Source organism: Salmo salar, chromosome ssa01 (genome assembly GCF_905237065.1).
Source record: "Salmo salar chromosome ssa01, Ssal_v3.1, whole genome shotgun sequence".
In the NCBI taxonomy this organism is placed as follows: domain Eukaryota; kingdom Metazoa; phylum Chordata; class Actinopteri; order Salmoniformes; family Salmonidae; genus Salmo; species Salmo salar.
In genome coordinates, this window is record NC_059442.1 from 129,097,107 (window position 1) to 129,123,126 (window position 26,020).

The 26,020-nt window shown below is 42.2% G+C and overlaps 2 protein-coding genes across 3 annotated transcripts in view; one reads left to right on the top strand and one right to left on the bottom strand.

Moving 5' to 3' along the window:
- Nucleotides 1–4,543: 4,543 nt before the first annotated feature.
- srek1ip1 (SREK1-interacting protein 1) lies at nucleotides 4,544–13,675 on the bottom strand. Its single transcript, XM_014126946.2, has 5 exons — nucleotides 13,352–13,675; nucleotides 11,679–11,726; nucleotides 11,327–11,485; nucleotides 5,354–5,426; nucleotides 4,544–5,260 (listed from the first exon to the last, which is right to left on the bottom strand). The coding sequence occupies exons 1-5, from the start codon at nucleotides 13,362–13,364 to the stop codon at nucleotides 5,086–5,088; spliced, it is 468 nt and encodes a 155-aa protein (XP_013982421.1). The 5' UTR covers nucleotides 13,365–13,675; the 3' UTR covers nucleotides 4,544–5,085.
- A 30-nt stretch (nucleotides 13,676–13,705) lies between these two features.
- The window catches only part of cwc27 (CWC27 spliceosome associated cyclophilin), a 54,977-nt gene continuing 42,662 nt past the window's right edge, over nucleotides 13,706–26,020 (top strand). Inside the window, exons 1-10 of one of the 2 annotated variants that reach the window (XM_014126933.2) lie at nucleotides 13,706–13,896; nucleotides 14,282–14,378; nucleotides 14,604–14,716; nucleotides 14,913–15,056; nucleotides 15,154–15,252; nucleotides 15,384–15,487; nucleotides 15,610–15,679; nucleotides 15,782–15,861; nucleotides 15,988–16,024; nucleotides 16,179–16,354. In XM_014126933.2, coding sequence (XP_013982408.1) covers nucleotides 13,870–13,896; nucleotides 14,282–14,378; nucleotides 14,604–14,716; nucleotides 14,913–15,056; nucleotides 15,154–15,252; nucleotides 15,384–15,487; nucleotides 15,610–15,679; nucleotides 15,782–15,861; nucleotides 15,988–16,024; nucleotides 16,179–16,354 — 947 coding nt within the window. In that variant the 5' untranslated portion in view covers nucleotides 13,706–13,869. The other variant, XM_014126923.2, reaches the window with a different exon arrangement.

Genomic DNA, 26,020 nt, shown 5'->3' on the forward strand with positions numbered 1-26,020 from the left:
ACGTCACTGGGGCCAAGCTTCCTGCCATCCAGGACCTATATACTAGGCGGTGTCAGAGGAAAGACCAAAAAATTGTCAAAGACTCCAGTCACCCAAGTCATAGACTGTTTTCTCTGCTACCGCACGGCAAGCGGTACCGGAGCGCCAAGTCTAGAACCAAAAGGCTCCTTATTGACCATGCAATGCATGCTTCTAGAAGGATGCACAGCCAACAACTATGGTTTGCATGCCCTGCCTAAGGACCCCATCACGCAGAATAGGTCGTTGGAGTTCATTGGTCCCCAGTGGTGGTGAGTATACCGGTAGCAAGATCATTATCGTTCCTAGCATAGCTGACGTTAGCTAGTGAGCTACCAACTAGCGAGCTACCAACTAGCGAGCAACGGCGTCACAGGCCTGAATCTAATCCAATCTGGAGCCAGTCAGTTTACATCTGTAAAGCATATAATAAGCTTCCAAATGAGATTATACGTTATTTCTCAAACTATGTTTATAATTGAAAGATGACAATCGTTGACCCTGTTTTTCTGTTTAACAAAGTATACCGTTGGGTGCCAGACTGATCCCCTTGGTCATGAATGAATGGATGCCGGGAACTACCAGAAGGAGCAAAGGTGGGTATCATAACATGTCCAGCAATGTGATTGCAATGGTTTAGCCACCTCCAAAATTAATTTCATTCACTATTTACTTGCTATTTTCACAACTTGTCAGGCAAGACCTTGGAATAAAAGTGTCATGCGACACAAGTACCCTTGTGACACGTCCTCTGTTGTTGCCAGTCTCCCTCGACTCCTATGAAATGGACACGCCATCATGAGGCCTCTGATAATGACCCGAGTTATTGCCTTGATGATGCAGACGGCTTCATCAACAACAGGTAATGCGCGTTATGTGAAAATCACCCTGTCAAAGGCCCTTCTGGTCAACACCATCTCATAAGATTGCCTGCTGCAGTTGTTCGAGAGATGTTCGGTCTGCAGCCTAACATTCAGCAAAGGGGTGAACTGTGAGCATTCCTATGAATGGAACAGTCATCCACATGTTGGCAAGTATCCAGCCAGCAACCTTCATCCGTCAGCCGCAACAGCTTTCACAGGCTCATCATTTTTACAAATACAGAAAGTAACCCACGTCATTACTTTGACACATTTGATAACCCAATTGTGAAACATAATTTATGTAAACTGACCTTATTTGTTCATTAATTTCCACTTAGATGCAAATAACGTCATGGGTATACCTGGTGGAACCAGCCTGATCGCTGTGTTCACCATTCTATTTCACTTCACATTTGATGATATCTGAAGTGAAATAGAAAGGCGATCAGGTTGGTTCCACCAGGCTAATCATAACCACCATTGATAATGTGATCAGTGCTCTGTGTGTGTATGTGTGTGACCGACTAGTATCTTTGATGAGGGGCCAGGAGCTGATCTACACTGCTATACCCATCAATGGGGCTCTGGCAAAGACCTTACCTCCAGCCTCACCTCTTGGTTGCTCACCAACGGTTGTCGATGGGGACAACAGAATTATATAGGTTTAGTCTGACTTATTCAAACTTCAACAAAGTACCTGTTTGTGTCAGATATTACCTATTCTAACTGCCATTGGTATTAGAACTGTGACTGTGTTCACAGAAACATGTATGGAACCAGCACATGGAGACTTGCAAGATGAAGTCCAGACTGACAGACGGCTTGATACTGATGTCTCTAAATGGAGAGAGACCTACCATTCGGCATTAAACGTTTATTGTATTGTCTTTTTTTATTATTGAATTGAATGGTATCAGTCAATATGGGAGGGAGAAACCCTGTGTATTCTGCACCAGGATCAGGGAACTCCTGTTGTATACGGGACACCACACAGGAAGGTATGACCACTGACATGTTTACCAAGGTAGCCCCATTACCACCAGACAAAATGCCGATAGGCACAGTGTCTGTATCGGCTGGGAATGAAAGGTGCACATTGTTATATTAGCAGACCCCTGCTTCTATGGTATTATGTAAAGGGTTGTTTATTCTACATGGACCCATTACTACTGTACATTTGAAAGTTAACAAAACATGCATTGTTGTCATAATACTCTGTAGGCTACTGAGCTATTCAAATCTTCCTACGGCATCTCACTATTCATCCGTTTAGAAACGGCAATAATCATCGCTTTCAAACTGGTTTTCGAAAAATACGCTGATATATACTGAACAAAAATATGAACGCAACGTGTAAAGTGTTGGTCCCATGTTTCATGAGCTGAAATAAAAGATCCCAGAAATTGTCCATACACACAAAAAGCTTATTTCTCTCAAATTTTGTGCACAAATTTGTTTACATCCCTGTTCGTCAGCATTTCTGCTGTGCCAAGATAATCCATCCACCTGACCGGTGTGGCATATCAAGAAGCTGATTAAGCCAGCATGATCATTACACAGGTGTACCTTGTGCTAGGAACAAAAGGCCACTAAAATGTGCAGTTTTGTCACGCAACCCAATGCCACAGATGTCTCAAGTTGAGGGAGTGTGCAATTGGCATGCTGACTGCAGGAATGTCCACCAAAGCTGTTTCCAGAGAATTGAATGTTAATTTTTCTACCTTAAGCCGACTCCAATGTCGTTTTAGAGAATTTGGCAGTACGTCCAACCGGCCACACAACCGCAGACCACATCTGGCTTATTTACCTGCCAGGGTCATTTATGAATTTATGTCAATTGACTGAATTCCTTATATTAACTGTACCTCAGTAAAATTGTTGCATGTTGCGTTTACATTTTTGTTCATTATAAATGCCCCTTATCTTTCATATCAGTGAGAAAGAATCTTTCAAATAAAAAAAAACATGCAGTTTTGCACAGATCACAAGCTGTGTGTGCCTCCAGTTGGCTTACACACACAGGTGTTCAGAGCACGCTAGATAGCTCATGAGCGCTGGTGGCAGTGTAGGCTCGGCCCTAATTTATGTGCTCTCTGTCACCTGGAACTACATGGCAAATAGTCCAGGAACACAAGGAAAGCACAAAGGACAATGCCCAAGGACTCGTCAGCCATTCCCCCTCTGAGGGGCCAAACTGTATCTCTGTTACCGTATCCAGAGGACTGACTATTGAATGTGTGATAGAATAATATTATAGTTTCCCATGTCTGGTATCTACCTGAAACTTGTTCACAGAGGATAACAATAATGCTATCTATATGTATGTGCAATCACTGTGGTAACTTGTATCTGTACAGGGGGAACTCTCAATGACTCTAGACAAAGGGGTTTCATGTTCCTCTCAGGAATTCTGCTGTGACAACCTGTGGAGATTGGGCCTGGTGGTCAGGTTACTGTCAACTTATCGTTTGATTGGTCAACGGTTGTTGGTTTGGGGTTGAGAAGCTTACACCTTCAGGAATTAAATGCCTTTGTTCTCTCTTGTCCTGTATCCAGTCCATGGAGGAAGGTTGTATGATCAATTATCATTTCCTAGGCATCTCTTTGTTCATGCTTTGTCTTGTAAGCTAACTTTAGGATTTATATGCCTTGTAATGCTTGTAACTTAGGCTGTATGCCATGTATGTACAATGTTAATTATATCTGCCTTTGATATAGACAATTCTCAGACCAATTCTTGCTGGTCAACATCAATTAATTGCCTAATGCTTGTTTGTATATTTTAATTATCTTTATGAAGTCATACATATTTAAATAAGCTAATTGCTTAGTCTTAGTTGCATGCGAGGTATATATATATATATATACTACCGTTCAAAAGTTTGGGGTCACTTAGAAATGTCCTTGTTTTTGAAAGAAAAGCTAATTTGTTGTCCATTAAAATAACATCAAATTGATCAGAAATAGTGTAGACATTGTTAATGTTGGAAATGACTATTGCAGCTGGAAAGGTGTATAGAGGCCCATTATCAGCAACCATCACTCCTGTGTTCCAATGGCACGTTGTTAGCTAATCCAAGTTTATAATTTTAAAAGGCTAACTGATCATCAGAAAACCCTTTTGCAATTGTCTGATTAAAGAAGCAATAAAACTGGCCTTCTTTAGACTAGTTGAGTACCTGAAGCAATTACAGGCACAAAATGGCCAGAAACAAAGACCTTTCTTCTGAAACTTGTCAGTCTATTCTTGTTGCGAGAAATTACTGAGAAATTGCCAAGTAACTGAAGATCTCGTACAAAGCTGTGTACTACTCCCTTCACAGAACAGCGCAAACTGGCTCTAACCAGAATAGAAAGAGGAGTGTGAGGCCCCGGTGCACAACTGAGCAAGAGGACAAGCACATTAGTGTCTAGTTTGAGAAACAGACACCTCACAAGTCCATAACTGGCAGCTTCATTAAATAGTACCCGCAAAACACCAGGGGTATTGTGTGTAGGATGGAGAGAGATGCACGTGCTATTTGCCATTTCTTGAATATCATAAGATTGAAAACAAGTCAATTCCTCAATGTCTATGCATTTCTCAAACAGCAAAATATATTTTCCCATCATATATTGAAAATAATAAATCACTTTCACTTCAAGGAGCTCAGACACAGAAATGTAATAGGATTGTTTTATTAAAGTTTTCTACTAAATGAATGACATCAAATCTGGAAGCATTACCACCTTAATACCTTCCTAAAAATGGAAAATACAGAAATGACTTGCTTACTACATCTGCCTATCCCATTCTGGTAACTTGAAAGATCAACACTTGGAAAATAAAAAGTTCAGATGGTTCACTAATAAATTGTAAAATCTAGACACTTATCAATCTATATAATACCTTTAAAAACAAATTCCATCCAAACCTTTCAGTATTCACCAAAGTCAAACAAGTGACAGTAAATCTAGGTCCATTGTTTCATTTGTAGCAGAGGCTATATTGACCAGCCTTACAGATGGTCCTTGATTCTGTGACACACAAGGGCCAGATATACTCAGTGTCTGCACCTATTACTTTCCACAGGATATAGAAAAGAAAAGTTTAAGAAAAAGGAATAATATCTTAAGGTAAAGTGTATCTAAATACAATCGTATGTCTTAGCTCGATTCCTCCGGAAAATGACGAGTGCAATCTGTCCCTAAACGTTCCGTCTTCTCAATCAGTGTCCGAGGATCCGCTGGAGCTGTCAGACGAGGAAGGTTCATCTTTCTTCTTCTGCTTCTTCTTGTGACGTTCCTTCTTTTCTTTCTTTTCCTTTTTGCCTTTTTTCTTGTGGCTTTTGTGTTTCTTTCTCTTCTTGTTCTCCTCTTCGTCACTCGATGAATAAGACCTACAGAAGATTGCACCATCCACAGTTAAACATACAATAGCACTATGCATAATTATTTCTCATATATACTGGAATAAAAAGAATGTGACGTACCTCTTTCTATCAGACTTCCTGTCTTTACTTTTCCTCCTCTTGTGTTTAACTTTCCTGGTGTCCTCCTGGGGATCTACAGCAAATCAGGACAAATACACAAAATCATTCAGACAAAACACTTGAATAAAAGTGAGAGCAACACAGTTCATGGAAGCCAAGGATTGACAGACAACTAAGCAGGGACTCGGTCATATAACTTTGTTATAACATAGTAACACAGCAGAGCCTGTTATAACAGTGACCAGAGGAGTGCTAAGTAGTCTGTTATAAAATAACTATTGCCGGTTGTACTGTATTGACCTTTTTTTTTGTGACCAAACCTTTATTAAAAAAAATATTTTCTAGTTTGGGGGGGGCCTTATGCACAATATACAAACTAATCTACTTTAAATGGTTAGCTCGCATCACAGAGCCAAAAAGTAATAAATGTAGTAAGTAAAGAGAAAAAAGGGGGGGGAAACTTGCCTTTTACCCCCTTCCCCCAATCAACATGTCTCCCTCCAACCAACCACCTCCCGCCCCCCCCCACCCAGAAACCATGTTTTCCACCCCTTCCCACCCCCCCAGAAAAATCCTTCTCATACCACTCCTTCCCCTTGTGCCTAAAAGCAAAGAAACATTAAAATAGGTACATATACACTGAGCAGACAAAACATTAAGAACACTCTTTCTGTGACAGACTGACAAGGTGAATCCAGGTGAAAGCTATGATCCCTTATTGATGTCAATTGTTAAATCCACTTCAAATCACTTTAGATGAAAGGAAGGAGACAGGTTCAAGACTGATTTTTAAGCCCTGAGACAATTGAGAAATGGATTGTGTATGTGTGCCATTCGGAGGGTGAATGGGCAAGACAAAAGATTTAAGTGCGGTAGTAGGTGCCAGGTGCACCGGTTTGTGTCAAGAACTGACACACTGCTGGGTTTTTCATCCTCAACAGTTTCCCGTTAGTATCAAGAATGGTCCGCCACCCAAAGGACATCCAGCCAACTTGACACAACTGTGGTCAGCATTCGAGTCAACATTTCAAACTTTACAGTTGGCACTATGCATTCAGGCAGGTAGCGTTCTCCTGGCATCCACCAAACCCAGATTTGTCCGTCGGACTGCCAGATGGTGAAGCGTGATTCATCACTCCAGAGTCCAATGGCGGTGAGCTTTACACCACTCCAGCCGACGCTTGGCAGTGCGCTTGGAGATCTTAGGCTTGTGTGCGCAACTGCTCGGCCATGGAAACCCATTTCATGCAGCTCCCGACGAACACTGCTTGTGCTGACAATGTTTCCAGTGGCAGTTTGGAACTCGGTAGTGAGTGTTGCAACCAAGGACAGACGATTTTTATGCGTACGAGCTTCAGCACTCGGCAGTCCCATTCTGTGAGCTTGTGTGGCCTACTACTTCGCAGCTGAGCCGTTGTTGCTCCTAGACGGTTCCACTTCACAATAACAGCACTTACAGTTGACCAGGGCAGCTCTATGGACAGTGCCACATTGAAAGTCACTGAGCCATTCTACTGCCAATGTTTGTCTATGGAGGTTGCATGGCTGTGTGCTTGAAAGTATACACCTGTCAGCAATGGGTGTGGCTGAAATACAGAATCCACTCATTTGAAGGGGTGCCCAGATACTTTTGTATATATAGTCTATCAGTGAAGAGCACCTCTTCCAGGGCAATAGGATACACTGTATTTCTCTCCATACTCAGCCAGGGGCCGGAAGAATAACATCTAAACCAATTTAGGATGAGACGAAATGCTAGTGCCTGGAAATACAATTTAAAGTTTGGTACGGATATTCTCCTACGTCTTTCCCTCTTTGTAAATTGGATCATTTTATCCGGGATCACTTACCTTTCCATATACATTTCGAAACCGCACTATGGATTTTTTCACAATAGCCAGAAGTGTGAGACAAGGGAAGCATAGAAACTTCAGAAATTCTGCCGTGGCAATATACTCATTTTGACAATAAGAGTAGGCAACAACACATCTACAACACTGATCCTCAACACGAGGGCCCCTCAGGGGTGCGTGCTTAGTCCGCTCCTGTACTCTCTGTTCACCCGCGACTGCGTGGCCAAGCACGACTCCAACACCATCATTAAGTTTGCTGACGACACAACAGTGGTAGGCTTGATCACCGACAACGATGAGACAGCCTATAGGGAGGAGGTCAGAGACCTGGCAGTGTGGTGCCAGGACAACAACCTCTCCCTCAACGTGAGCAAGACAAAAGGAGCTGATTGTGGACTACAGGAAAGGAGGGCCGAACACGCCCCCATTAACATCAACGGGGCTGTTGTGGAGTGGGTCGAGAGTTAAGTTCCTTGGTGTCCACGTCACCAACAAACTATCATGGTCCAAACACACCAAGACAGTCGTGAAGAGGGCACGACAACACCTTTTCCCCCTCAGGAGACTGAAAAGATTTGGCATGGGTCCCCCCAGATCCTCAAAAAGCTCTACAGCTGTACCATCGAGAGCATCCTGACTGGTTGCATCACTATCCGGTATGGCAACTGCTCGGCATCCGACCGTAAGGCGCTACACAGGGTAGTGCGTACGGCCCAGTACATCTGGGGCCAAGCTTCCTGCCATCCAGGACCTATGTACTAGGCGGTGTCAGAGGAAGGCCCCAAAAATTGTCAGACTCCAGCCACCCAAGTCATAGACAATTCTCTCTGCTATCACACGGCAAGCGGTACCGGCTCGCCAAGTCTAGGTCCAAAAGGCTCCTTAACAGCTTCTACCCCCAAGCCATAAAACGGATGAACAATTAATCAAATGGGCACCCGGACTATTTACATTGACACCCCCCCGTTGTTTTGTACACTGCTGCTACTCACTGTTTATTATCCATGCATAGTCACTTTACCCTTACCTACATGCACAAATGACCTCGACTAACCTGTACCCCCGCACATTGACCCCCTGTATATACCATCGTTATGGTTATTTTGTGTTACTTTTCATAGAATTTTTTACTTTAGTTTATTTAGTAAATATTTTTGAACTGCATTGTTGGATAAGGGCTTGTAAGTAAGCATTTCACTGTAAGGTCTACTACACCTGTTGTATTCTATGCATGTGACAAATAAAATTTGATTTGAGATATTCTGCCGGTTAAAGAAACCGGGATGTTAGTCCATCTACTAAGGTCAGAATTAATTGATTTGAGCTTTCTGTTAAAGTTTCTGGCAATGGTTTTATCTAAGGAAGGAAATATATCTAAAACCAAATATTTAAAATGGGAAAATATTGGGATTCCATAAATAGAGATGGCGTCCTCCATTGGGGTCTTGAGAGGCAGTAGGGCAGATTTTGTTAGATGTATTTTACTTGAGATGGAGCTAAATTTGTCTATGTTCTTCAAAGTGTTTGGTAGGGATTTGAAATACACTGTCGAGATAAATTAAGTTGGCTTAAAATGAGATGACGTGATCCGTAGAATTTTGAGATATTGGTGTAATTTCTTTAGATTGTCAAATTGCCTGGGCCAGGGGCTCCATAGACAAAGAATAGCACAGGTGAGATGGGATCACGTTGCCTGCAACTTCTAGTTATACTGAATAGAACAAAGCACGTATTGCTTGTTATTACTATGGCTGAGGGATTGGCATTTAGTATTTTAGTCATATTAATGAAATTCGAGCCAAGTCACAAAGATATGACCATTCTAGTCTATCAAAATCTTTTTCTGCATCAAGAGATAAACCAAAGCTCCTTGGGCTGTTTTATGATGAAGCATGTAAGATATGTAATAGACGACAGATGTTACCTTAGGATAATATTTGGTCCGGATGTACCAATTTGGGTAAGTAGCAAGACAGGACGACAGAATTTTTGAAAAAATGTCATATCTATGTTTAGCAAATGAGAAGACTGGGTGGCATCCTTACCTTTTTTAAAAATATATATAAGGGAAATTAGTGCTGTTCTTACATCCCTTACAAATGAATCTTTGTAAACGACTGTGTTAATCATTTCAAGTAACAGTGGACCTAATTGGTTCCAACATTTTTAATAGCGCTCAGGAGGAATACCATCCCAACCAGGTGATGTGCCTTTATTGATGTTACCTAATGCCCTTTTAAGTTCATGGAAAGAGATTTGGGCTCCCAGCATGCCTGGCTTCCTCAACTGAGAGAAGAGGAGTTCTTAGATCCTTTAAACGGGAATCAATCTGGCTTGGTGTGGATTTACAAATCAGAGGTGTACAATTCTTTATAGAAACGGGAGATTCTTTAGTTGATTAATTTGGCTTCGGATAGTAATTCACCTGATTCAGATTCAATCGTTGCAATATCCAGTAATTGATCATTACTGCAAAACTTGTTAGCCAGTAGATGACTGGGTCAATTACCATGGATTTAATGGTTGAGTCTAACTCGATGGATGGCAAACTCAGATACAAATGCAGTTGTATTGTTTTTAATAACGCCTTTGATGGTGTCCCATAAAATGTGAGGATCCTCGACTGAATTTTTGTTAATAATTACGAATTCATTCAATTCAGTTTCAAATTGGTCATGCATCTAGCTGATATAGGGTGTAATCACTAGTCCAACAGTTGCAAACGAGAGCTTCTATTGGACAAATTCAGGTATGTTTATCCCCGTTGGTTTCCGCTTGCTTCACACGTAAACACAGTTCACTTTCATAGAAGCCACGTTGTATTCCTTCTCGCATCTATGCACTCTCCTACTCTCACCTCTTCCCTTCGCTTGTGGAATTCAATGCCCAACACATCAGCTGTATGTGACCAGGCAAAAATACCTTTCCAAGCCAAACCACTGCACACAGCCTACATCGTTGTCACTATATTAGCTAAAATAACGTCATAGTCAGCGTAGCTAATATCACTAAAGCGTTAGTAAACCCACTACAATCATACAGTAACATGAATGTACAGTCAGTAAGCAGTTACACAGGCGGGACCCGGTGGCAATAAATGAGTAATACCAAAAGCTTACCTTGACTTGGAAGAATTCCAGTGTCGTGTTGAAAAAATAATGACTCTCTCTCTCTAACTCTCTCTTGCTTCTCCTTCATTTTGGAAGAAATTAATTTGTTCAAAACCTTTCATCTATTGTCTTTCTCTCTCTTTCAGTCAACTATTCAGCACATTTTATACCACTGCAGTGCTAGCTAGCTGTAGTTTATGTTTTCAGTACTAGATTAATTCTCTGATCCTTTGATTGGGTGGACAACATGTCAGTTCATGCTGCAAGAACTTTGATAGGCTGGAGGACATCTTCCAGCCTGTCATAATTACTGTGTAAGTCTATGGAAGGGGGTGAGAACCATGTCTCCTAGGTTTTGTATTGAAGTCAATGTACCCAGAGGAGGACGGAAGCTAGCTGTCCTCCGGCTACACCATGGTGCTACCCTACGGAGTACTGTTGAGGCTACTGTAGACTTTCTTTGCAAAAATAGTGTTTTAATCAATTATTTGGTGACGTGATTATATTTAGTATAGTTTTATCTAAAGAGGTTAACTTTTTAAATGTTTAACAATGTAAATATTTATGTATAGATGGTGTTGATTTTGTCGTTAGGGAATATTAAAGCGCCATCTTGTGGCTCTTGTAGGAGAGTCTGGAATTTGTATCTGGCAGTAGCAAGCATGACAATCAGATATGCTCATATGTCGAATTTCTATTTTCTCGAATAATGAAAATGAAAGCGTAGGCACGTTATAGTACTAAATCGATTCGGGAGAATGTTTTGTGCCTGTTTGAATAGCAAGTGTACTCTTTTGCTTTAGGGTTATGAGCTCGCCAGGCATCAATAAGGTAGTAATCAGAGAGTACATGATGAAGAGCCTTGGTTGCTTATGGACTGTAGTTGGGCTCATTAGATTTGTTCCATATGTCCAGAATGGCATTCATGTCTGTACCAATAACCAGTTGGAATTCAGTTCATTCTAACAACATGCTGAGCAAAGATTCCAAAATGTAAAATAAGTTTTGACCTTTTGAGTCTTTTCCACCCCGACCCAGCTTGTCATTCGGCAGATCCTCCTGCTCGTCCTCTGTACTCTCTTCGCTGCTTGTACTGCTTACATCTAGGACAATGTCTTTCCGGGGGTCCACACGCACAAAGTTACGGCACTCGAACGTCAGGTGGCCCGCTGATAAAATGACCAGAGTACAAAAGTGAGTGAAGAAGGGAAGTACTTAATAATGAAAGTGTATCTAGCACAGAATGATTATGGCACACTAAGGGGTCAGGGGACAACAAGAAACATTCTGGAACTGTATTCACAAGGCTTGAATATGTAGAGTTGGACTAGAGACATCATATAAGCAATAAAGATGACTTACGGTAACCACATTTCTTGCAACCAGCTCTGATGTTGTCCTTATTGGGACCTGCAAATGAAGTGAAAAATGTATTCATTGTGAAATGGGACAATTTATTGCTTTGTTGAAGTCTCGCAAAAACATAGGCCTGTATATTCTGATTCCTTCTTATACTGAACATAAATATAAACGCATTATTCAAAAAAATGTATAAGACTACTGAGTTACAGTTCATATAAGGAAATCAGTCAATTGAAAAAAAATATATTAGGCACTAATCTATGGATTTCACATGACTATTGGTCATAGATACCTTAAAAAAAAAAGTTAGGGACGTGGATCGGACAACCAGTCAGTATCTGGTCTGACCACCATTTGCCTCATGCAGCGCAACACATCTCCTTCGCATAGTGTTGATTGTGGCCTGTGGAATGTTGTCCCACTCTTCAATGGCTGTGCGACGTTTCTGGATATTGGCGGGAACTGAAACGCGCTGTCGTACACGTCAATCCAGAGCATCTCAAACATGCTCAAAGGGTGACATGTCTGAGTATGCAGGCCATGGTAGAACTGGGACATTTTCAGCTTCCAGGAATTGTGTACAGATCCTTGCTACGTGGGGCCATGCATTATCATGATGAAACATGAAGTGATGGCGGCGGATGAATGACACGACAATGGGCCTCAGGATCTCGTCAAAGTATCTCTGTGCATTCAAATTGCCATCGATAAAATGCAAATTGTGTTCTTTGTCTATTGCTTATGCCCATACCATAACCTCACCGCCACCATGGAGCACTCTGTTCACAACGTTGACATTAGCAAACCGCTCGCCCACACAAAAAAAAGCAAAAATAAATAAATAAATACAAAATTGAAGGATGATTATGAAGACTAAACACAATGAAAATGTTTGAGGACAGGGTTTTGTTCTCTCTGGATTCCATTAGAATGACGATTCATTCACGGGTCTGCGGTTGTGAGACTGGTTGGACAGACTACCAATTTCTCTAAAACGGTGTCTTATGGTAGAGAAATGAACAATTCTCCGGCAACAGCTTTAGTGGGCATTCCTGCAGTCAGCATGCCAACTGAGAGCTCCCTCTAAACTTGAGACATCTGTGGCGTTGTGTGACAAAACTGCACATTTTAGAGTGCCCTTTATTGTCCCCAAAGGTGCCCCTGTGTAATGATCATACTGTTCAGTCAGCTTATTTATTATACCACACCTGTCAGATTGATGGATGACCTTGGCAAAGAAGAAATGCTCACTAACAGGGATGTAAACAAATTTGTGCACACAATTTGAGAGAAATAAGCTTTTTGTACGTACAGAACATTCCTGAGATATTTTATATCAGCTCATGGAACACGGGACCAACACTTTACATGTTGCGTTTATATTTTTGTTCAGTGTATATGATTCACATTGAGATAACACAGCCGTTATCAGACGAATGGAGAGACTTAAATGCCATACACAAAATCATATCAAAATAACACTAGCTAGCTATTTAAAACATTGAACACAATCATACTAGCCAATCGGATCATAGTGGCTAGGCTAGCTAACCTAGCTAGTTAGCAGTCCATAAGTTCTGCCAAAAAGGCAACTATAAGATAGTTATAGCTAGCTACCTCCAATTTCCATTAAAATATTAATACTGAGGAGTTTTATGTTAGATCAAACATACCTGGTGCAGCCATTATCACACTTTATTGCAAAAAAGAAATCTTGTTGCGTTGATAAATTTCGAACCACTTCCCTGTGGGTCCTCTACAAAACAGGTCCGATAGGAAACATAAAATGGTTAGTACCATCTTTCGTAAAATCTTTTTTTTAAACACATTTGGAGCTGATTTGACCAACTGCTTGAGAAATAATTCGCACATACTAATATTTCTGACTCTCTTATCTTTTCAGAAAACGTTCATAACTAGAGTTTTCTCGAGATAAATTCGTCAGCCTCCCTTTAGCTAGCTAGCTAATGTTCTGTATAACGTTTTAGGGGGGCGGGGTTGATTGCAATGTAACACACGGACCAAACCACACATTTTAGGGGTGTATATGGAAATGATAATCCATCAATGTTTTAACATATGTTTAATTACGATATATTTTCATACACATATTTAACAAGTTCATTGATATTTGACATATCACCCATCAAACAAATATTAGGGAAACTGCTTCCATGCATCGACTTGGGAAATGCCGCTCACACCCCATTGCCTCGAGGTAAACAAAGCATTCATGGTTTAACAACATGGCGGTTCAGTAAACTGTGTCTGTGATACATTTAGATATTAATCTCTAATTTGCAGTCTTTGCGAAGTACTTAGTGCTGCATTTTAGGAAAAAAATTATTTTTTTATACTGCTGAAAAGATAGATAACAGATTTTCGGTGTCGAGTTGTCCGTTAACGTCAACGACAAAATGAGCAACATTTACATTCAAGAGCCTCCAACAAACGGAAAGGTGAGCGCGAGCTTGCTTGCCAGGGGTCCTGTAATTAGTTCCTCTGAAGATCAGTCTGCACGAAATACAGTAAGCTGGCTAGTTAACGTTCTGCCAAGCAGACATGTGGCCTTGGTATAAAGTGATATGCTTCTACCTTCTCAGGTTCTGATCAAGACCTCAGCTGGTGACATCGACATTGAGCTGTGGTCCAAAGAGGCTCCCAAGGCCGCCAGAAACTTTGTCCAGTTATGCATGGAAGGTAAGGACTGAGTGCCTGATTTATATCCAATAGCAGGTTAAAATGCAAGGTCACTCAACAATACTGATGTACTTATAATGTATAGTCAAAATCTTGGTTAACCCAGAACAAAAATCTTGTGGAATTCTGTCCGATTTTGTTTAGTCTGTCCTCAAGAGATTAGTATACTCACCATTTCACATTGCACACCAGCTTATTGTAAATATGTACTGTTCTCTTCCACAGGCTACTATGATGGAACACCATTCCATAGAGTGGTGCCAGAGTTCATTGTCCAAGGAGGAGATCCCACAGGATCCGGGACGGGGGGAGAGTCCATCTATGGACGCCCGTTCAAGGTTAACTTTCACTGTCTCCATCACCTTATTATCTCGCATCATGGTCACCCCAAAAATGTATAGGCTAGACATAAACTCAACTTTTCTACATGGAACCTTTGTCAGCTCACCCATTACTACGGTTTCAGACTTCCACTAACAATGAGACAGTGGAGCTGATTCTTGTTTTGCTGTTGGTTCTGTCCCCCGTTCCCAGGATGAGTTCCACTCCAGACTGCGTTTCAACAGACGTGGTCTGGTTGCCATGGCCAACGCAGGGCCCCATGACAATGGTAGCCAGTTCTTCTTCACCCTGGGTCGGGCAGATGAGCTCAACAACAAACACACCATCTTTGGAAAGGTAAAACGCCAAAAGAAGATCAATGCATCTTTATATTTGGGAAGCTTTTAGTATGCAGCATTTATCCTGTAAGTTCATCTTCCTTTCCCCAATGCAGGTGACAGGTGATACAGTGTACAACATGCTCAGGTTATCCGAAGTGGAATGTGATCAGGAGGAAAGACCTTTAAATCCACACAAGATACGAACCACTGAGGTATGTATGTCTTGTTATGGGTTTACGTCACACAATAATATTTGATCACTTTAACCATTCATTTGTTTTGCATGTGTACCAATTCTGTCAGACTCTTGTTACTTTACGTTTTTTTAAATGTCTCTCTGCAGGTGTTACATTCTCCCTTTGATGACATCATTCCACGTGAAAGAAAAAAATCCAAAAAGGATGAAGACAAAAAAGAGGGAAAGAAATCTCAGTCCAAAGCAACAAAGTAAGTGTTTAATTGACTATTATACACACTTTCTCTGCTCCTCACTCTCAATCTGTTTCTGACTCGGAAGCGTGGTACTGTAGTTATGAACAGTCGGACTCTGGACCTATTTATTTTGTCAGGAACTTCAGTCTGTTGTCATTTGGAGAGGAAGCTGAGGAGGAAGAGGAAATGGTAACTCAAGTCAGCCAGGTAATTAGAACATGAGCAGTCTTATTGTTATTCTGCACTTCAAATCAAACTCGCCATCAGTGTCAACCAGATACATTACACACATTGTTTCTTTTCATCCAGACACTGAAGGGGAAAAGCAAAAGCAGTCATGACCTGCTGAAGGATGATCCGCTGCTGAGCTCTGTCCCAGCGGTCAACAAGTAAACACTAAGATACCGTAGAGACACCATGCTCTGCTGCCTCAACTTATCTTGTTTGGAGAATGAATGAATGAATGAATGAATATTATTCATGTTTTTCTGAATCTATTTGTCTTGTGTTTGAAGGAAAAAAGCCAAAGGTGGAGCTGGAGAAGCAGCAGAGGTATGCTCTTATTCCTTCATGTGGTCTGTTCAATCAACACACCATGCACCACATTTATAATGCACTCCGTTCCGCTTTTTGGGAAACACCTTTTCTCTTGAGTGTTCTTCATGCCTTCTCTCCTCTCTCTCTCTCATCTCTCTCTCGTATTCAGGGTGAGGATGATGAGGCTGCGGAGGGGGATGCGAATGGTGACGAAGAGGAGTATGACTCTGATGAGAGGCAGGAAATGAGGGAGAGGATCTCTAAGAAGCTGAAGAAGATGAAGGAGGACGAGAAGAAGAGTACTGACCCCAGCGAGGAGGACAGAGGAAAGAGGGCCAACCGCAGGTAGATTACGCTAAAATGACATACCATCCATTCCATACGGCCATTTATGCACCTTTTTAATTGGGGAATGTTGTTTAATCTAATAGCGTTGTTATCGTTTACGTTAATCGTTCGTCAGTGTTCTGAGTTTAGGCCCCTTTTTGTGTTTACCACATCTCTGATTAGAAACCTGACTTGGTGTCCAACAGGTGGCAGTAGCGTACAAGAGAAAGTGACGTCAAATCAGTGGTACAGTAGTTGTAATTCTTTAGACTGGCCATGGGGAGGCGATGTAGCACTGCATAGACAAGGGAGCTCAGTCTGTCTATGTACTGGATATAGTACTGCTTTAAAAGCCCCAACTCAATGTCCAGCTAGTTGACAGGTTGGTTCAGTTCACAAGGAAATCCGTGATAAAAAAGACAGAGCTTTTCGTTCAATTGGTTCCGATAGGTTTTCAAAGGTATCTTGTGATAACCGTGACGATGCAGTATGACTGAACATACTAAAGGACCTCGTCGTAGAGATAGAGCAGTGTGATTCAGCGGCTTTGAAGTAATGGCCATCATTAATCCTATGGACTGGCTATATCGTAGGCTACATACCAACACTGATAACTCAACAATGACTCCTTACTCCTCGCTCACTACTGTAGCTAAGTACAGTCTTGACAAGATAATTACAATGGCAAACGCCATCTCTGATTAAACACTGATTGTTGTAAAATACATTTTAATTGCAATTACTTTTGGTGACCATGAATGAATGAATGAATGAATCAGAGGGTCGGAGGTACTTATTCTGGGTGATTCCTCATGAAAATATAACAAAAAATGATCATGATTCTTTAGATTTTCAAGACATGTAATCCATAGAAGAGTCCTTTGAAGGAAGGATTGTTGACATATATTTGACATTTGTATCTATAGCATAATTGTGGAAAAATGTATTAAAGTTGGTATATTTGTGACATGTTGGCCTTACTCAGGCCTCCTTTTAAAGCTGCAATATGTAACATAGAAATGTGTGTTATAGATCTGCCATTCTCATTGAAAACAAGTCTAAGAAGCAGTGAATCTGTTCATGTGTGCTATTTCTATGCTTCCCGTTCTTAAGTTAAGTTTTGCATCTTTTACCTACGGTTTTGAAACCCAGCTGAAAGTACAATATCTTTGGTTATGGAAATTATATTTCATATTGTCACAAAACTAAAATTAAGCGAACTGTTATAATTTTTGAAACCAGGAAATGGCATAGTGATTTCTGCAAAGTGCATCTTTTAAGATTCCATAACGTTTCGTCTGCAGGTGCTACAAAGCAAACATTTGTGTCATATGAAGCTTTACCTCTTGCTCTGTAATATGCGTAGTATTTTTATTTCAATAACAATTTTCTTACATTAATTAATGAATTAATATTGAGAAATATTCACATGAATATTTAACATATACCATGAGCAATTTAGACATATGCCTTTAGAGATTTAGAAAAAAATAAAATAAAAGACTCTATTGGCATATCAAAGTTCCAGTGAGGGATCTCTGCTAGTTTTAAAGATATGGCCCATTTTTATACAGAAAAATTGGCATCGTAGACAATGTAACCAATCACAGCCCTCCTTTAACTTGTATCATAGCACATCCTGTATCACCAGCAGAGGATGATCATTTTGACATTCACGCTGTTGTTAATGCTTACATATTGGATCATAACTCTAAAAGTAGAAGAGATCCCACTGTGGAATGTTGATATGCCCGTAGAGTATATTATGTTCAACAATGTATATATATATTTTTTTAAATGGCCAAATCTAAGATTTGGTGTTTTCGATTCATGTTTGTTTTTCAATATTCATAAATGCATGTAAGAAAATTCTTATTGAAGTCTAAATACTACTCATATTACAGTTAAGCTTCATATGACACCAATGTTTGCTTTGTAGTACCTACAGATTTAGCATCATGGAGTGTTTAAAGGAGGCCTGGGTAAGGCCAACATGTCACAAATGTTCCAAATGTTGTCACAAAACTTCAATTCATTCTTTCTCAATTAGGCTTTAAGATACAAATGCCAAAAATGTCAACATTCCTTCCTCTAAAGGACCGTTCTATGGATTACATTTTGTGAAAATCCCCCAAATCATGGTATTTTTGTTGTTGTTCTAGTCTCATGAGGAATCACCATGCTAAGGTGTTGATGAGGACTAGTGACACCCTCTCAGCCAAGCAGAACCCCCCTCGCTGCTAACACACACTCACCTCGGGCCACTGGCCCCACATCAATGAACTCAGCCTGTCCACTGCAGCCAGGTCCCGCTAGGTGGAAGAGAAATGCTGTCACCCGCACCACATGCCTTACTCCGCTGTAGTAGAGGCAAACATCACTCTGCCAACACTGTGAGAGAGAGCAAGCAAACAGGACTGAAAGAGAGTCAGACAGACAGACCGAGCCGGGCAGGGAAAACGGCTGTGACAGTTTTTGTAACCTCAAGGTGGTTGTCCAAAATCAGTTACTGGTGGAGGAAACGCAGTGTTTTTAAAAGCATGTGACATGTTTGTCTCAATGCCACTGCTGATTACCACACAGCACCAGCCTTATCATAAACTGTTATCTAGCAGTGTGTTGTGTTACCTCTCAATTACCCAATGGGATAAGGACTCGGCCCCGGCCCAGCCAGTCAGCTGTGTGTGTGTGTGTGTGTGCGCGCGCGCTCGTGCGTGTGTGCATGTGACTGACAGGTAGGCCGATGCAGACAGACTGTAGTATATTAAACACAAGCGTAGATTGTTTGGCTGTAGGCCTGTACCCCAGCACCGTGGTTTGTGTTGGCACAGAGTCAAAGAGAAGGCTGGTAGGTAGAGTACAGTGTTGGGCCAGGACAAAGGGGGCATTGTTGAAGAATCTCTCCTCTCTGTCTCTCTCTCTTTCTTTCCCCCTTTCTCTCTGAGATATTGTTTCAGACCACAAGAGTGTATTTTTATTGTTTGGCCCGCTGAGTAATTCCTTTATGCTCAACTGCAGGGGATAAAACTGAAGGATGGTCGTGGGTGCTATCCAGCAGGTCTCAGGTAGAGACGTTAAAAGTCAAGTGTGAGACGACTGCGAAAATTAGGAATCTCGCGGAAAAACTATTTTTCACATCTACACAACTTCTTTACCATATTCCCAGGCAATTGTTTCCCGTAGTTGCCAAGCGACCAGACAACATTCCATTTTCCTCAGCATCAAGTGACGTAATCAGTCTGAGGTGTTTTCACGAGAGATCTCAAATCATAATGTATATTTACTATGACAGGATGGGAATTGAAGAGGGAACTGTAATTTGGTCCCGTCCATTAAAGGAGAGGGTAATAAACCTGGAAATCTTTCTAGAAATACTCGGACTGTTTGGTTGAGTGCGGACAGTTTTTACAACACCGGTATATACTTACCACATCATTATCCATTATTGTATATCGACCCCATGATACAGCTATATATAGCTATATATCAATCCCTCTCACCTCCACAGCATTCACCAGGGAGAGATCTGAGCTCAACACCTCGTCACCATTCCTATTGATTAAATCCGGTCTCTATATGAAGTGCCTGGGGCCTCTTTGCAGGAGTTCATAAAAAATATATATATATATATATATATATATATATATTGAAGTGAGTCCCAAAAGCAGTGCATGTGGTAGCCGACTAGCCGCCACTTTTGTTAAACCCGACGGGGCATGACTGGGGAAGCAAAACGCTTCCATATGGCTCTGGGACACAGCCTTAGTTGACTGGCTCTGCCAACAAGACCCTGGCTCTCTTGCGCTCTTTCTTTCTCTTCTCTTTCTCTCAGGCGTGCACTCTCTCTGCCTTTCTCTCTCTCTCTATTTACACTGAGTCTACCAAAAATTAGGAACACCTTCCTAATATTGAGTTGCACCCCCCCATTTTGTCCTCAGAATAGCCTCATTTCGTCCGGGCATGGACTCTACAAGGTGTCGAAAGCGTTCGACAGGGATGCTGGCCCATGTTGACTCCAATGCTTCCCACAGTTGTGTCAAGTTGGCTGGATGTCCTTTGGGTGGTGGACCATTCTTGATACACACGGGGAACTGTTGGGCGGGAAAAACCCTGCAGTGTTGTTGCAGTTCTTGACACAAACCGGTGCGCCTGGCACCTACTCAAAGGCACTTAAATCTTTTGCCTTGCCCATTCACCCTCTGAATGGCACATATACACAATCCATGTCTCAAGACTTAAAAATCCTTCTTTAACAAGCCTCCTCCTCTTCATCTGTACTGATTGAATTGGATTTAACAAGTGACATCTATAAGGAATCATAGCTTACACCTGGATTCAGCTTTTCAGTCTATGTCATGGAAAGAGCAGATGCTCTTAATCTTTTGTATACTCAGTGCTCAGTGTATATCTCTATCTAATTCTCCCTGTCTTTCCCCTCTTCTTACTACCTGGTCGTTCTGGAGAGATTAGCCCTGAATTCAACCCTGAATCAGGAAGAAACGACTCATGTCAGGCCCAACGTTTAACTTGTTTCTATGTACTCTATGTTGCTAGCGAATAACCATGACCAGTCTTTTTCCAATCTTAATCATGTTTTAACTGAGAAATATCTTTGTTTGGGCCTTTAAGGTCTAGGCCTGTGAGCCAGTCCAGGGGTGGTGTGTGTGTGTGTGTGTGTGTGTGTGTGTGTGTGAAGAAAAAGTCTGTAATGACTGTTGATCTTCAACAGATTGAGATGTGGCCTTTTCCTGACTGACTAGGTGACTGACTGACTGTAAGGTGGTCACCAAGACGACCCAGTACCTCTCCTGGAGGAGGGTTGGCCAGACCGTTGTTCTTTCACTAGACGTTCCTTCAGCAGACAATGGAACTCACAATTAACTGGGACAACAGACACCAATTATCTAAGCCCAAGTGGCCTTACCCAGGACACCAAACGCACACACACAAGTGACACGGTGTGGCTAATTGGCTGCACCTGTTTGTTGTGATTGGTCGTAACCCAGGGGTCTCTCAGAGGAAGGTAATGGGAATCAGGAAGCACTGGACTCTCTAGTGGAGAACCGCTGTAGATAATCCAGTTCCTGGCAGCAGGGTCCTGTGTGTTTTGGAACTGCCAGGTCTACACATCTCTGTTGGCCCGACCTTGCATGTCTATCCAGCACGGAGCACTCTCTCTGCCTCTCTGTCTTCGTCTTTCTCTCGCTCTCTCTTTCTCTTGCTTTCTGTCTTTCTCTCTCTCTCTCTCTCTCTCTCTTCCTTCTTTCTCCATCTGTCTGTCTCTCTCTCAGGAAACAGATCTGTGTGTTTAGGACTCTTTATGTGTTTGATGGGCTGAATGGAATGAAGAACCTGTGGGGAATTTAGCCTACTTGGTAGGAGAGGGATACACACATTGCTTCTCTCCTTCTCTGCACAGTCATGCAGATTCTTGTCTGTGCTACTGCTGGTGATGTGGTCAGATTCCTCCTCACCGTCCTGCTTGGCTTTGAACCAAGCCCAAGCTCGAATCCACTATATAGTGCTTGCCTACGGAGCAGCAAGGGTAACTGCCCCTCCCTACCTTCAGGCTATGCTCAAACCCTACACCCCAACCCGAGCACTCCATTCTGCCACCTCTTGCCTCTTGGCCGTCCAACCCCTACAGGGGGGTCAGCTCCCACTCAGGCCAGTCAAAGCTTTTATCTGTCCTGGCACCCCAATGGTGGAAAGAGCTTTCCCCTGACACTAGGACAGGAGAGTCCCTGCCCGTGTTAAGGTGTCTGAAGCCTTAACTCTTCAAAGAATATATTTTTTAAATAAGACATCTTATGTACTTACTATGACTATGATATGTGGTTGTCCCACCTAGCTATCTGAAGATGAATGCGCTAACTGTAAGTCGCTCTGGATAAGAGTGTCTGCTGGATAAGAGTGTCTGCTGGATAAGAGTGTCTGCTGGATAAGAGTGTCTGCTGGGTAAGAGTGTCTGCTGGGTAAGAGTGTCTGCTGGGTAAGAGTGTCTGCTGGGTAAGAGTGTCTGCTGGGTAAGAGTGTCTGCTGAATAACTGAAATGTAAAGGTTTCGATATTGTTGTAATCCTACTGTCTGTCATCCCAATCTCTATGGTATACCAGAGGCCTGGTTTAGACTGCTACTCCGAGGGATTGGAATCCCTCCCTTTCTCTGTCTGTCTGAGCTGAGGGTTCCTCTTGGGTGCTGGCGGGGTTAAAGAGAGAGAGAGAGCGGCTGACTGGGCCGTAGCCAGTCACTTTGTGTGCTTTCTTTATGAAAAGTAAATCATCCACAGCACCCTGGGTTTCGCTTATTTGAATTGTCTGAATGAGCGACAATCGCTGGCAGCCCCTGAGAGGCCAAAAGCCGCCTGGCCCAGCAGAGAGGAATGACGAAGACCTGTTCCTACTTCAATCTGCTCAGAAAAGAGGAGAGGGAGGACGTTTAATGTAGATAGAAGAGAGAGGACTATGACTAGCCTGTCTCTCTCTCTCTCTCTCTCTCTCTCTCTCTCTCTCTCTCTCTCTCTCTCTCTCTCTCTCTTTCCCCTCCTTCTCCTTACAGTGTTGTGGGATGACAGTCCCAGTCCTTCCCTGCTGGCAGGTGGGGAGGTGCTGCTGAATGGCTGGCATTGTGCTCCGGTTGGGAAGGAGGTGGAGGGGATGGATGGATGTCTCTTGACTCCCCCATCCCCCCTCGGCTGATAGATCTGAAGGAGGGAGGGAGTCAGAGAGAGAGAGGGCACACTCTGGCATCTCGTCAAAGCCTGGTCTCATTAACACACTCTGAGTGTGTGTGTGTGAGAGAGAGAGAGAGGCTGGGATGGTCCTGCTAACAGAAGGCCACTGTATTCACTACTGTGTTATTCTTCATCTGGCTAAATGAATACCCACAGAGACCTCCCCTTGGGCTGGTTGAAACTAGTGCTCACCTTGTGGTGTTTCTGCTATTTTTAACTGTACGTACGGCTCTGCTCTGGCTCATTCTCATTTGTTAGCAGGTCTGTTTTGGAGGCCGTTTGTGACAGCTTGCCACTTCTTGAAATCCGATTTTGCGTATTTACTCCGGCTATATACGCTTTTATATATAGCCTATATGCAGGCAACGGGGCCATAGCCAGGGTCTGAGTATCAGTGAGGTCCGATGGGAGCCTCACATTGGTAGCGTTATCACGTTGGTTGCTGTAACTTCAGCCACCTCAGTCCATCTGCAAACACATAGCCTGTTGGCTATACGATTAGCCGCTTCACATTAACTCAGCACTGTGATTTAAAAACTATAATTTAATACGTACAGAGGGATCTGTTGGCAGGAAAAGTATTTTATTAACCCCCTAAGGTCGATGTCCGCGCCCCAGCGGAAATCTAATTAGCATAATAAAAGAAATCCCCGTACAAATGTAGTTTTGCTTTGCATGCGTGTCAGTCCACCGCATTCGCCTGTCTCATTTCTGCATCTACGGTGGAAGGTGACAGAGCTAGAGCGGTGTTTGTCAGACCATGAGACATCCCGAAAATCGGTCTTCTCACAAAATCGTCTGTAGCGTCCGAACGGTTTGGCCTACACACTATTATGACTCTATGGAAAGATGAGATTCTCACGAAGACGATGGTGTTCTGCTCTTCGACCCCCCCCCCCCCACAAACGTCTTGGGACTTGTCTGAAGTCTGTACAGCCGATCTGCCAACTTCTGTCTGTTAGCGTCCCAACAGTTTGTGCTACACACCAATATGACCCCTCTGTGGAAAGGTGAGACACTCACGTGCACGTACATCTCTAGGCCTCACAAGACTCCTCTGAAGGTCCCCCAGTACCAGTGGGAAAAAATGAAGGGAAGTATAATGTTAACAGTATGGAGACTGTTTAGTGCCAAAAATAAGGGGTTAAATACATGTAAAATCACTCAGATATAGGACAGACACTTTACAACAAACTTCTTTTTTGATTTTTTTGGGTGGGGGGGGGGCGCTATCTGTTGTTCCATGTAGTGAATCTGTTATTCAATCCATTTGAATGGGCTAATAGCAGTAAACCCAAAAATAAATGTTAATCAAATCATTTTTTCATTAACAGAAGGTATACTTCAAGGGGTGTTAATTCAAAATCAAGGAGCAAAATTATCCTTGGTATGACTTTCTTAAAACAATTCCATATAGTTTAGTAGAACCCTCCCTACGCTTAGACAGGACTTAGACTCTTATTTAACAAAAGGTAAACAAATACGATTGCTTTGCATAACTTTTTTTGTTGTTGCAGTTTAACTAAGTTCCTACATTTCTACACATTTTGTCATGGATTAGGGAGTAATTTTTGCTATTTTAAAAGCTGATTTACTGCAATTCTACACATTCTGCCATGACTTAGGGCATGTTAATATGATATCTGAGTGAGCGTGACAAACAAAATCAATGGGGGCCCCTTGGAGGTTAGGGCCCCTGGGCACGTGCCTTGACTGCCCGGTCGGTAAATCGGCCATGATTACAAGTTTAGATAGCTGGCTAGACTAATTTAACAATCTAAAAAATCTTAACTGACATGGGGTAATTGAGTGACTGTCAGTGAATGACAAATAGCAAACTGCTGATGCACAACCATGTTTCTAAATTGCACCTTGTGTATTCTACTATCCTAACTTTTTGGAGGGGGGTCCTCATATGTAGCTACGGCCCTGATAAAAGTTACCGCCAAAATAAAGCAAGCACCGACATGGTGTCTGGAACTCTATTGGAGGGATGTGACATCATTCTTCCACGAGAAATTCCATAATTTGGTGTTTTGTTGATGGTGGTGAAAAACACTGTCTCAGGCACCGCCCCATAAGTGTTAAACTAAGTTGAGATCTGGTGACTGAGACACACAGGCAGCTCATTTCTCATCTTTTTTCCCCACAATTTGGTCACATCAGATCTTCTTCACGTCAAATCTTTTTCAAAGCTGATCTGATTGGTCAAAAGACCATTAGTGATGAAAAGACCAGAATTGGACTGCCTGTGTAAACACACACACACACACACACACACACACCAGTTAGCCTGGCGGGTAGGAGCATTGGGCCAGTAACCAAAAGGTTGCTGGATCGAATCCCAGAGCTGACAAGGTACAAATCTTTTCTTCTGCCCCTGAGCAAGGCAGTTAACCCCAAGTTAACTGCTCCCCGGGCGCCGATGAGGTGGATGCCGATGAAGTCAGAGGGGTTTGGTTAAATGTGGAAGACGACACATTCAGTTTAACACATTCAGTTGTACAACTGACTTGGTGTCCCCCTTTACCTTACCCTTTAAACCCCCTATGCTCCTTTGAGACCTCTGAGATCTCTTCTTCTAGCTGTGTGGAAGCACCTGCTTTCAATATACTTTGTGTTTACTCATGTGTTTCCTTTATTTTGGCAGTTGCGTTTATGAGGCTATAATATAGGCTAAGAAGTTTTACATTTATTTCTACTTCTCATAAAATAATATAGAATTAATTTCAAGTTTTATTACACTCACATAGCAGTCAATACAAACTGAAATCCATGAGCGTTAATCACAAATTTGAAGAAAAGAAGTCTCCAACGATCTTAACTCAAAGTGACTCATTAATCAAAGGACAAAAGTACGGGTGACCCCTTTTTACCGATCTGTTCTTGACTTAGGTACTGTCAGTTGGTTTTCGCTACGGGTGTTCCTTCCTTGTCACCTTGTTTCAGTC

Excerpts from the sequence above, each read along its gene's own strand:
- srek1ip1 (XM_014126946.2), bottom strand. Across the intron at positions 11,486-11,678 it reads TTGCAAGAAATGTGGTTACC|CGGGCCACCTGACGTTCGAG; the intron begins GTAAGTCATCTT and ends TCATTTTATCAG. Across the intron at positions 5,261-5,353 it reads AGGAAGTCTGATAGAAAGAG|GTCTTATTCATCGAGTGACG; the intron begins GTACGTCACATT and ends AATCTTCTGTAG.